The sequence below is a fragment of the Nematostella vectensis genome, chromosome 1 (genome assembly GCF_932526225.1).
Source record: "Nematostella vectensis chromosome 1, jaNemVect1.1, whole genome shotgun sequence".
NCBI classification, from domain to species: Eukaryota; Metazoa; Cnidaria; class Anthozoa; order Actiniaria; family Edwardsiidae; genus Nematostella; species Nematostella vectensis.
Window position 1 is genome coordinate 13,653,100 of NC_064034.1, and position 13,315 is coordinate 13,666,414.

The 13,315-nt window shown below is 37.1% G+C and overlaps 2 protein-coding genes across 4 annotated transcripts; both read left to right on the top strand.

Moving 5' to 3' along the window:
- Positions 1-49: 49 nt before the first annotated feature.
- On the top strand, positions 50-9,543 carry LOC116603717. Of its 3 annotated transcripts, XM_048730840.1 has the most exons (4): positions 50-328; positions 7,742-7,773; positions 7,885-7,919; positions 8,000-9,543. In XM_048730840.1, exons 1-4 carry the CDS (start codon positions 263-265, stop codon positions 9,025-9,027), a joined length of 1,161 nt encoding a protein of 386 aa, XP_048586797.1. In that variant the 5' UTR covers positions 50-262; the 3' UTR covers positions 9,028-9,543. The 3 variants fall into 3 exon arrangements, 2 of the variants coding, with proteins under 2 accessions (XP_048586797.1, XP_048586798.1); XM_048730841.1 differs by lacking the exon at positions 7,742-7,773 and having other exon boundaries at positions 7,885-9,543; XR_007312396.1 differs by lacking the exon at positions 50-328 and having other exon boundaries at positions 5,204-7,773; positions 7,885-8,168.
- A 1,065-nt stretch (positions 9,544-10,608) lies between these two features.
- LOC125558942 (DNA-directed RNA polymerase II subunit rpb1-like) lies at positions 10,609-12,475 on the top strand (the record flags this gene model as incomplete). The annotated part of the gene is made up of 2 exons (XM_048720485.1): positions 10,609-10,922; positions 11,872-12,475. Coding segments are annotated over 2 exons (918 nt in total), but the record flags the coding sequence as incomplete, so codon positions are not given.
- Between the last annotated feature and the right edge of the window lie 840 nt (positions 12,476-13,315).

The following is a 13,315-nucleotide window of genomic DNA, read 5'->3' on the forward strand; positions in this document are numbered from 1 at the left end:
AAGTTTTTTTCTAGTTGAGTGTGGAACGCCAACATTTTGAGCCATTTTTGTGACGAAAGGCCTTATGGGGCCTCTCGTCACTATGCCATCGGTTTGAGTGAGTGAAAGAAAGAGTTGTAAACAATAGAATTTCACTTGAAGCAGGCGTTCCTAGCGGTCATTCATCGAACACGTGATCGTCGTCGTAGATGTCGCTGGCGAAGAGGGATCGGATTGATTTCGGATTACGACGTTGTTTTGAATTATAGTCCACGAGCAAAAAATGATTGGAGTCAAACATGTGCTTTCTCTTCGCACTTCTCGTTTGATTTCACGAGCTCTTGTGAAGGTGAGTTGATTTAATACTTCTTTTACAATGTATTCTATCCCTTTTGTGTTTAGTACTAGGCACAACCTTTTATGCATTTGTCATGTTGGTATTTCTAAAGAATATTTCAGATTTTGGGGTGCTTTATGTGGTTTGTTTGCCAACAAAAGCTCGATTGCATCGCTTGCCTTATTACACAAGACCAGTCCTTATGGCCGTATGGTGTCCTTCAGTTCCCTTCGGGGAACCAATAAACCCAGAAATGGGGCTCAAAATCTCCTTCGGGAGAGCATAGAATTCCTTCGGGAAGCAAACAAACCCAGAAATGGGGCTCAAAATGTGCTTCGGCACACTGAATATTCCCTTCGGGGAACTAGTAATCACAGCAATGTGATCTTAACTGTGCTTCGGCACACTGAAAATTTCCTTCGGGAAACTAATAATCACAGCAATGTGACTGAAAGGCACTATAATGGCAAATATTGTGGAAACCAATTTGTGAACAAAAGTATTTTCGGGATACCTGTGTACATGTTGCTGTATTTGTCGGATAAAACAGGGCAAACAAATCACATTTTTAGCACTGTATATAATGATCGAAGTAATCTTGTTGACGAATTTACCTCAAAAACTAGTAATAACAGTATAACAAATGCATTTGAGAAAACTATGCCTAGTATTGAAAACAAACATGATAATAATAAACATGCATCTTGTCCATCTATCAAGATCTCCAAGTGTATAGAAAATCATAGACATTCTCAAATATGTTCAAAGCAACTAAATCACAAATGTAGAGATAGAGAACCATCTAGAATATCCCTAAAAAAAGTTATGAGATTGCTCAGATATAGAAAGTTAAGAAAAAGACACAAAAAGATGATTATTAAGGACACACCTGTTTCATCTATTTTTTACAGAATTGCTACAAACTATAACTATTGGAAATTGAAATACATTAACAGACTTAATAGTTTCTATAGCTCCTTTTTTAGAGCAACTTGTAAAACATCAGTGAGGTATAATGGATGTAAACAAACTCTTTTATTGTCTGGGGACATTGAATTGAATCCTGGTCTTGTAACTGATAATAATAATATTGAAGATATATGTTTATATAGTAATGGTGACTTTACGTTAAGATACCGAATGCTTCGACATGGTTTAACACCACTAGATGTTGGTGGAGGAGGTGATTGCTTTTTCAAATCAGTATCACATCAGCTATATGGTAATTCAAATAAACATGCAGAAATTAGAGCTTTAGGAGTGAGATATTTAAAGGACAATCCTGAACGATTTATTGAAAGTATCATAGATTCATCTTGGTCACAGTATTTAACTAATATGTCTCTACAAGGAACATGGGCCAATCATATTATAATACAGGCTGTTGCTGATGCAATGAGTTTAAAGATTCTTATTATAGAATCAGATTCAAATATTAGTGAAGTCACATTAGTTGAGCCAGCAAATACAATAATAAATAATATTAGAACAATATACATAGGACATATTGGTCAAGTGCACTACGTATCAACATGTTCTGTTTCACATCAACAAAGTTCGAACAATATTGACAGGGAAAATACAATTTCGAGTCGTCCAGAAAAAAGAAAGCAAGCAAGTACAAGCAAAAGTTCTAATTCAAATGAAACAAAAAAGCAAGACAGGGCTACCTACATTAGGCAATACATGAAGGAATACAGGCAATCCAAACAAAATAATACTTCACCAGAAAAAAAATCAAAGAGAAATGAATACCAAAGAAATTATAGAGAAATGAATGCATCACCAGAAAAGAAATTAAAGTGTAATGAATACCTAAGAAAATATAGAGAAATTAATTCATCACCAGAAAAGAAATTAAAGTGTAATGAATACCTAAGAAAATATAGAGAAATGAATGCATCACCAGAAAAAAAATCAAAGAGAAATGAATACCAAAGAAAAAATAGAGAAATGAATGCATCACCGGAAAAGAAATCAAAGCGAAATGAATACCAAAGAAAATATAGAGCTAACTCATCCATTGAATTTGCAATAAAGCGGTTCCATGAAATAGTAAACCAAGGCCCTCTGTATATTTGTATATGTTGTGATCAACTATGGTATAAACATAGTGTGAGTAGTACTACTAAGCTGAGACAATCAAATCCTGATGTTGTGAAATATCTATCAAATAAGATAAGTGTTGGTAACAAAGAATGGGTTTGTAGAACATGCTCTAATTATTTGCAAAAAAATAAAGTCCCACCATGTGCTGTAGCGAATGGTATGGCATTTCCAGATAAACCAGATTTCTTTGATCTCAATGAACTAGAATGTAGATTATTAGCTCCAAGAATTGCATTTCAAAAATTAATGCAGGCACCTAGGGGGAGACAGCTTAAGATACATGGAAATATTGTTAATGTACCTGCTGATGTAACTAATACAGTTAATATATTACCACGATTGCAAAATCAAACTGCTACAATTAAAGTTAATTTAAAGCGGATGCTGAAATATAAGAGTTCTGCACTGTCACTAAATGTAAGACCATATAAAGTACTTCAAGCAGCAAATTGGCTTATAACACATAGTAGTTTATATAGAGATGAAGGTATAGTACTGAATAATGACTGGATCAATCAATACAACAGAGCTGATAATGATGAAATTAATGAGAAGGTACAGTCAGATACAATAGATGAAACTGATGACAATGATATTGATTCTGAAGGGCTAGACCAAAATGAATCACATGAAGATGAAGCAGAAACAATTGCTGGTGTTACTGATACTATGTTTACAGCAACTGACTTTTTAGAAGATAATGAAAGGCAAAACATATTAAATATTGCTCCAGGTGAAGGGAATAGACCATTAAGTGTTTTTAGAGACAAATATTGTGAAGAGTTAGCATACCCTGGAATATTTCTTGGACAACCACGAATTGACAATAAACAAAGATTAGTCGATATTAACTATAGTGATATACGTAAATCAGAGTTGAGACGGTCTGACAGACGAGCTGCAGTGTGCATTGAAAATATATTTTACAAAACAAAAAAGTTGCAAATGAAAATTCCCTTAGGAAAATCACATATAGCTCTGAGAAAATGTAAGGGAAACAACAAAAATATTACTGCTGGACAACTTAAACAGCAAGGATCAATAGACAGATTGATTCGTCATGATGATGGATACAAATTTTTAAATGCATTGAGAGGTTCACCTCCATACTTTGAAAAAGCTAAAAAAGATCTGTTTGCAATGATTAGGCAGTTAGGTCCTGCTACACTATTTTGTAGTTTCTCATCAGCTGAAACACAATGGATGCACCTACTTAGAATACTTGGTCAGCTTGTAGACAATAAGGAATACACTGATGAACAAATAGACAATTTTAATTGGGATGACAGGTGTCGCTTAATTCAGAGTGACCCTGTGACATGTGCAAGACACTTTGATTATCAAGTTAATCAATTTTTAACAAACTTCTTGTTCAGTTCTGCTCAACCTTTAGGTAAAATATCTGACTGGTTTTACCGTGTAGAATATCAGCAAAGAGGGTCTCCTCATATACATATGCTGATGTGGCTTGAAGATGCACCACAATTTCAAATAGATAGTGATGAAGATGTCACATCATTTATTGATAAGATAATAACTTGCCAAAAGCCAGTAGACAATGCTGATTTACTAGTCTTGGTTAATATACAGGTACATAGACATTCGCATACATGCCATAAAAATACAAGTAGCAAATGTAGATTTAACTATCCACAGCCACCAATGAAGCAAACTATGATAATATATCCTCTAGATGAGGATACACCCGAAAAGGAAATAAAAATATATAGAGATAATTGGAAGGCAATTCAAGTGTATCTAGATGAAAGCAAAGAATGTGAAGATATTACATTTGACCAGTTACTCGTGAACCTTAATATTACTAAACAAAACTATTTACTTGCTGTAAGTTCATCGATTAACACACCTACTGTGTTTCTGAAAAGAAATCCCAATGAATTACGCATAAATAATTACAACCCTGATTGTCTCTGCATGGAGAGCTAACATGGATATACAGTTTGTCTTAGATGTCTATGCATGTGCTGTGTACATAGTGAATTATATATCAAAAGGCCAGAAAGGCATGAGTGAACTTTTAAGAGAGGCATGTACTGAAGCTAGGCAAGGTAATAAAACAATAAAACAACAAGTAAGGGATATTGGAAGTAAGTTCCTCAATAATGTTGAGATAAGTGCACAAGAAGCAGTGTACATTGTGTTACAGCTTCCAATGAGAAAATCATCTAGACAGATAATATTTATAAATACATCACCACCTAATGAAAGAGTTGACCTATTAAAACCAATGGATAATATTAATGAAATGGATGATGACTCTGAAGAAATCTATACCAGTGATTTACTCAAAAGATATTCAAAGCGCCCTCTAAAACTAGAAAATATCACACTTGCAGACTGGGCAGCATGGTATGATTGTGCTGGAAAGCCTTATGTAAAACAAACTAATCAAGTTGATGTTGATGGTCTTCCGTTAGAGAATTTTGTTGATGATAATCTAAATGATGATGATGATACAGAAGCTCAGAAAACACCACGTAGCAAAACTAAAAAACGAGCAAAGGCTAGGATAATTAGAAGTGTGTGGTTTAATAAGGAAGCTGAGCCGGAAAAACATTATCGGGAACTTCTAATGCTATTTACTCCATGGCGAAATGAAGAAACTGATATTCTTGGTACATTTTCATCTTATGAAGAACGCTATATGTTACTTGCCAATGTCATCAATGAACAAATGAAACAATATGCAGTTTGCAATGAGGACTTTATAATGAAATACAACAAGACGTGAATAGATTAGAGGATAGATTTGATGAGATAGCACCTTGTACTCCAAATCTTGAACAACAAGACCGAGCTGAAGGTGATCAAGACTTACATCCTGACTTCACTGGAAACTATAATCTATCAGATGATTTAGGAATACCATCAGTTGATAATACTGAAACACTTATTATGAATGAACTGCCAGATGATGAATATAGATGTATGGTACAGACGTTGAATAAAGAGCAAAAAGAATTTTTCTATCATGTACTACATTTAATAAAAACTTCTGGTGAGGCATTTTACTGCTTTCTAAGTGGTGGTGCAGGTGTGGGTAAATCACATGTCACTAAAGCCTTATACCAAGCTGCTTTGAAATATTATAACACCAGACCTGGCGTTAATTTTGCTGAAACAAAAATACTTATGTTAGCACCCACAGGGAAAGCAGCATATAATATAAAGGGCAATACCATTCATAGTGCTTTAGCAGTACCAGCCTGTCAGTCATTAAAGAACTATAAGAAACTTGATTCAAGTAGGCTTAATACATTAAGATGTCAAATAGGTGGACTTAAGTTGATATTTGTAGATGAAATATCTATGGTTGGTAATACTATGTTTAATGTCCAATTCAATAATAGACTTAAAGACATCAAAGGCAGCTCGCTACCATTTGGCGGTGTTAGTATTGTTGCTATAGGAGATTTGTTTTAATTACAACCTGTAATGGATGGTTATATATTTAAAGACATGGATAATGATGAATATGGTGTTCTTGCACCTAATGTATGGCAAGAACTTTTCAAAATGTTTGAACTTAAAGAAATCATGCGACAGAGGGAAAGCAAAGACTTTGCTGAATTATTGAATAGATTAAGAGAGGGAAATCATACTAAAGAGGATATAATCAAATTAAAGGAAAGAATTCTTAACCACGCTAGTGCTCAGTATCCCAAAGATGCACCTCATTTATTTATTCAAAATGCTAAAGTCAATGACTTCAACTATAAAGCTCATAATGCTCTTCAGGGTCCAAAATACTCTATTAAAGCACATGACACTGTCATTGGAACAGATTCGGAAGAACTTAGAGACAAAATATTAAAGCAAATACCTAAAGATCCTAGAAAAACAAAACAACTGCATTCTGTTTTGCATTTGGCAATTGGTGAAAGAACAGAGATATCACTAAACACTAGAAATGATGATGGTATGACCAATGGTGCTGGTAGTGTCATAAAATTTATGCAAATACATAAAACAGACAAACCATCAGGTATTATATGGGTACAGTTTGATCATGCTGATGTTGGTCAAAAAACCAGGCATGATAATAGACAGCTATATGTCAATGATATTGAACCAACATGGACACCAATCAAACCTATTAGCACTCAATTTGCTGTAGGTAGAACAAGATCTGTACACGTGATGAGAAAACAATTTCCACTTAGACCTGCTGCTGCTAAAACAATACATAGATCACAGGGTGATACTGAAAGTAGAATTGTAGTAAATTTTGAAACCAAAAGAGCCATTCCTCATATACATTATGTAGGATTAAGTAGAGTAACAACTATAGATGGTCTATATATAACTGACTTATGTGAAAGCAAAATAGCTGTTAATACTGACGTCCAAACTGAAATGCATCGATTGAGAACTGAAGGAAAACTGTCACTTTCTGTTAGTCCCATATATGAAGCACCTCAAGCTAGTATTAAAATCTGTTTTCTCAGTGCAAGATCATTGCACAAGCATATAGATGACATACGTCATGACTTAAATTACTCAAGCACTGATGTAAATATTTTTTCAGAAACAAGATTTTTTCAGCATGAAAATGATGATTCATATCTATTAGATGATAAAAACTATACATTGTTCAGAAATGATGGTACACCAAGACAAAATGTAAGGCCATATGGAGGTACAGCAGTGTATAGCCGTCTTGACTATTACCCAGGATATCCATTTTGTAGTAATATACATGGTGTAGAAATAACTATTTTGAGGTTTATGATCATACCTCATATTACAATAGTGGGAGTATACAGCTCACCAACAGTATCAATAACAGAATTATGTAATGCTATGAAAGAGACACTAGACTCTCTACCAACACAAATTAACATTTTTATTGGTGATTTCATTGTGAACTGGTTCAGTGAATCACGCCGTGCATCACTTTATAACTTTTTTATAACACAAAATTGTTATAGACAGCTAGTTTCATGTAGTACAACAGACAGTAAAACCTGTATTGACCACATCTACACTAATTTACCTGAAGTGCAAACAAGCTTTCAGATTTTGGAGACATATTTTTCTGATCATAAAGCCATTTGTGTATTGATAAACAGCTTCATTAACTAAAGGCAAACATTGATAATGGAGTCTATAAATACAGTGCAAACAATTTACATTACACACTAGTTTATTTAACATTAGCACATACTGATTATGTTCTTATAAGACTACCGGTATTCTGAATAATTAGGTACTTATTATAAATATTATGTATTAGAAACACAGTTAAATACACTCAATAGTGCAATTGTTTAGATACACTTTATTTCATTACAGAATACCAACATGAGCACTCCTACAACAAACCCGTAAGTACTTGTATCTTAATTTCATTTCTATTTTTCGTTTCCATCTTATCTTAGGTAATATCTTTGTACTCTTTGCTAATATTATTACATAACATCTTCTTTTAATTGCAGACAACAACAACTCAACAAAGCTGACGACTCACCAGGTAAGATATATATTTCTTTGTTGTGTAAAGCATAATAAACAATGTGTTTGCAATGACTAAAATAAGTTCTATTCTTTCAGATGTCCAACTAGAGGGTTTTGTTCATAGCCTAAGTCCTGTTAAGCATGCGAAAAAAAAAAACAGAAAACCATACTTTGACTGTCTTGTCCAAACTGGAGAAGCTGAAAAGGTCCGTGCCGTGTGCTATGACCCACAGCTAAGAAAAAATCTCCTTGAACCATACCAAAATAAATCACCAATAAAAATCACAGCCACCAAAAGAATGGCTAGCACCAGTACCTCTGAAGAGTTCAGAATGACGAAAAAATCAAAGATAACATCAGCAGCGCCAGAATTCTCATATAACTCCCAAGTTGTCTCATCTATTGTGACGGTGCAAGAAGCGTTATCAGCGCCAGAATACAAGGCAGTTGACATTGTTGCTAAGGTGGTAACAAAGAATCACGAAAATCAATTGATCATTAAACAAGGTCAACAGCTAAAGAAATCAGACTGTATCATTGGTGATGAGCATAGCACAATAAAACTCACTCTCTGGGAAGACCTCATTGACAGAGTAGAATGTGGAAAAACGTACACATTTAAGAATGTTAGAATCAGAGTATTTGATGACGTTAAATATCTATCTACAAATACTTCAACATCAATTGAACCAGCTGATCGACAAATCCATGACATAAACTTAACATCTGAGCAATTTGCTGAAAATATTATCGAGGGACGGTTTATCGGTGCCAATGTGAAAGCAGCAAACTCTTGTGTTGTATGCAACACCACGCTAAATCAAGATGATAGTGAAGATGACATGATAACATGTCCCCTGCCAACTTGCCAAACAACTATGCTCTTTTCAGAATGCCAAACAAAACTGGTTTGCAACTTAACTGTCAAGAAAACTGATGGCAAAATGCAGATGTACACATGCTTTAATGATGGCCTGCAAAGTTTTCTCATCTCCATCAACAAAGGCGACACTAGAATAGATGACTTATCACCTAAAGAACTGAACAAGCTTTTCTTAACTGCTGGAACTAAGCAACTTATTGTGGATAATTCAACCTCTGTCATTCATCAGGTTCTCTTTTAGACCTCAAAACACGTCGAAGGTATAAACACTACAGAAAAACATTTATTTGCATATTTTGAGTTTTTGTTGAACTACAGGCATAATGTCTGATATTCTCTGCTTTTCTTGTATAATACAGAGAAATTCATTCAAAAAAGTTAAATTTAGAGTTCGTTTAGTTGTAAAACTGGAACCAGCATTATTGTTCTTGTTCATATTGTATCTAGATGACTGTGTACAATGGTCTTGCTGATATTCAACTCATATTGATCATATTGTATAAGCCAAAATCTAGTTATTGGTCAACCAAGACCATCCATGATATATTGTTTCTAATCAACATTTCACAATTATATTACAAAATAGAGTGAAAGTACAGACAAATATTATTTTAAAGGGATTTTATTGAATATATTTTTATATAAGATGTTACTGTTCATATTATGACTATATCAATATTTTTGAAAAGCCACAAAAATTGTATTCACGTTATATATTTATATTGAAGTGGAAATAAAATGTTTATATTTTGCAAAATTGAACATTTTTATGGTGTTTAGCCACACAACCTAATTTTTCACATCTTTCTGTTTCTTATGCTTACACTGTAAATTCTAACTTCTTCAGAAACAATTCACTATGCTAAGACCTACACTAAAGTCTCTACTCTTTACGTTTCTTATGCATTATACCTTGAGTCACATGCAGTCTTTGACTGCCTATTTTTGGATTTAGCCATTGATTGGTGTCGTAGTAACATTCAAAGTGCTGTCAAACGGCGGAATGTTTGTACGACGCATTTTCGAATCTAGAATTATTTTAACAATGAACTAAACGGGCGTGAGGATACCTTGGGGGGAGGGCTCGCCAAATTTACGAAAGTGTGTCGATTTAAAAAAGGGGGGGGCACTGATTTCTTTGGGCGTTGTCCCTTCTATATAATCTTGGTTCAAAGAGTCTCGGTTTGGGGGCAGTTCTTTCGCATGCTCAATCTAGGAGTCCAGGATACGCATAAAGCCATGTTTTATCTATGCAATGCATATTTAAAATTATTAACAAAACATTCTAATGTTATAAGCGTTAATTCTTCGTCATCAACATCTCGCTCATATCTGATTTGCTGTCTTCCTCTTTCTTTCTTTTCTTTCTCGTGCTGCGCTTTGCTCGCAAGGAGTAGAACGAGAAGCCTTTTTGCTTCTTATATAGCATTCATATATAGCATTAACCTTTATCAGGTTGACAACCTTGATTTAGTCGCACCTTTGAGAAATTGAGTGCCCTCACTTTTTCTTAATTTATGTTTTCAGCGAATTCCTTTCCCTCCACTTTCTGACCTGCTTGCAGCTTATCTCTTGCTCACGATCCTTTGACATTGTCGTTGCCGTTCCTTCCTTTGCTACTTCTTTCTTCGGTTTTCTGGGGGGGGGGGGGGGGGGCGGGGGCACCGAAAATATTGTGGAAGTAAAGGGGGGGGGGGCATGGAAAAATTTGTCTCACCTAAAGGGGGAGAAACTAATGTTATCTCTCATTCGCTCCATTTTACAATTCCTCAAGGGGTGCCCCGTGAAACCGTAGTTGGCATCACACTTCTAGGTGTGATGCTGTCCTCCGACAGCACCTCCGACACAACCTTTTTATCCTCCGACACCATCTTTTTATCCTCCGACACAACTTTCTTATCCTCCGACACCATCTTCTTATCCTCCGCCACCATCTTCTTATCCTCCGATAGCAGCTTTCTATCCTCCGACCGCACCGTCTTATAATCCGACAGCACCTTCTTATCCTCCGACACCATCTTCTTATCCTCCGACACAACCTTCTACATCCTCCGACACCTTCTTATCCTCCGACAGCACCTTCTTATCCTCCGAAAGCACCTTCTTATCCTCCGACACAACTGTCACGCAGGAATAAGTCACACATGTAGTGGAGTGATATTCAGCATCTAGAAATTATATACGGATCGGCTGTCAGCTTATTGAAGTCCACGGAACGACTAAAAGTATTTTGTTTAGCTAACCTATCGCGTTTGACAGGAAAATCTAAAACGCTCGCATAGAAATTGCTTAGCCAAGCAGTTCATATTTTTAGCAGATTGACCTTTTGCTCGGGAAACTTATGGGCGTACCGCGTCCCTTTTCAAGTGGTACTGGAGAACAGAGTTTTGAGCATTTGTTTTAGTCCTGTATCCGTTAACTACATAAGCAAAGTTAGGTCTGAGTTCACACAGGGGTTGCTCTATGTAGGATTCAGACCTGGCCGTCGACGAAATTAGGTTTTAGTACATTTAAAGAGTTTGAGTGCAAAAATGATTGGAATCTTGTCAATCATTATATTCATGTGTGTATCTAGCCATGCGCACTAGCAGTGTGACAAGTTAGTGTGTTACAACCGTAGTCAGTAGCAACATGTAAACATTACGTAAGTCACGGTAGCCCAAGGGTAACCGACTGGCACACCTACATAGGAAGGTCGTCCCTCGGACACCCATTGGTTAAACCCTTATCCAAACAGTGCTAAAAGCCCTTTGGGATGTCAGTGTCAGTTATCCTAAAGAACATGCCGTCTTAGTAGCATATAAATATGGGTGCGTACCGAAGCCCCAACACACACTAAAAACTCACTTAACAACTTGAAGAGACATCTGTAAGACAATACTTGTAGACACCAGATGTTGTAAAGACTTTGTAACAGCGAACAAGTTAAAACCGGTACCTCCCCCAGCCAAGCGGGTCATAGTCGTTTTCTCACAAGTGGTCAGAGAGAGTCATAGCCGCTTGTTACATGTGGTTAGAGAACCCAAAAGTATAGCTGTTACACAACCTTCTCATTCTCCGACACCATCTTCTTATCCTCTGACAGCACCTTCTTATCCTCCGACAGCACCTTCTTATCCCCCGACACAACCTTCTTATCCTCCGCCACAACCTTATCCTCCGACACAACCTTCTTATCCTCCGACAACATCTTCTTATCTTCCGACACAACCTTATTATCCTCCGACAGGACCTTCTTATCCCCCGACACAACCTTCTTATCCTCCGACAACATCTTCTTATCCTCCGACACAACCTTCTTATCCTCCGACAGGACCTTTTTATCCCCCGACACAACCTTCTTATCCTCCGACAACATCTTCTTATCTTCCGACACAACCTTCTTATCCTCCGACAGGACCTTCTTATCCCCCGACACAACCTTCTTATCCTCCGACAGGACCTTCTTATCCCCCGACACAACCTTCTTATCCTCCGACAACATCTTCTTATCCTCCGACACAACCTTCTTATCCTACGACAACATCTTCTTATCCTCCGACACAACCTTCTTATCCTCCGACAACATCTTCTTATCCTCCGACACAACCTTCTTATCCTCCGACAAGACCTTCTTAACCTCCGACAAGACCTTCTTATCCCCCGACACAACCTTCTTATCCTCCGACAGCACCCTTCTTATCCTCTGACAGCACCCTTCTTATCCTCCGACAGCACCCTTCTTATCCTCCGACAGCACCCTTCTTATCCTCCGACAGCACCTTCTTATCCTCCGACAGCACCTTCTTATTCTCCAACAGCACCTTCTTATCCTCCGACACAACCTTCTCATCCACCGACAGCACCTTCTTATCCTCCGACACAACCTTCTCATCCACCGACAGCACCTTCTTATCCTCCGACACAACCTTCTCATCCTCCGACAGCACCTCATCCTCTGACACAACCTTCTCATCCTCCGACAGTATCTTCTCATCCTCTGACACAACCTTCTCATCCTCCGTAAAAACCTTCAAATCCTCCGACACAACCTTCTTATCCTCCGACAGGACCTTCTTATCCCCGACACAACCTCCTTATCCTCCGACAGCACCTTCTTATCCTCCGACACAACCTTTTTATCCTCCGACGCCATCTTTTCATCCTCCGACACAACCTTCTCATCCTCCAACAGCACCTTCGTATCCTCTGACAGCACCTTCTTATCCTCCGACACAACCTTCTTATACTCCGACAGCACCCTTCTTATCCTCTGACACCATCTTCTTATCTTCCGACACAACCTTATTATCCTCCGACAGGACCTTCTTATCCCCCGACACAACCTTCTTATCCTCCGACAACATCTTCTTATCCTCCGACACAACCTTCTTATCCTCCGACAGGACCTTTTTATCCCCGACACAACCTTCTTATCCTCCGTCAGCACCTTCTTATCCCCTGACACAACCTTCTTATACTCCGACAGCACCCTTCTTATCCTCTGACACCATCTTCTTATCTTCCGACACAACCTTCTTATCCTCTGA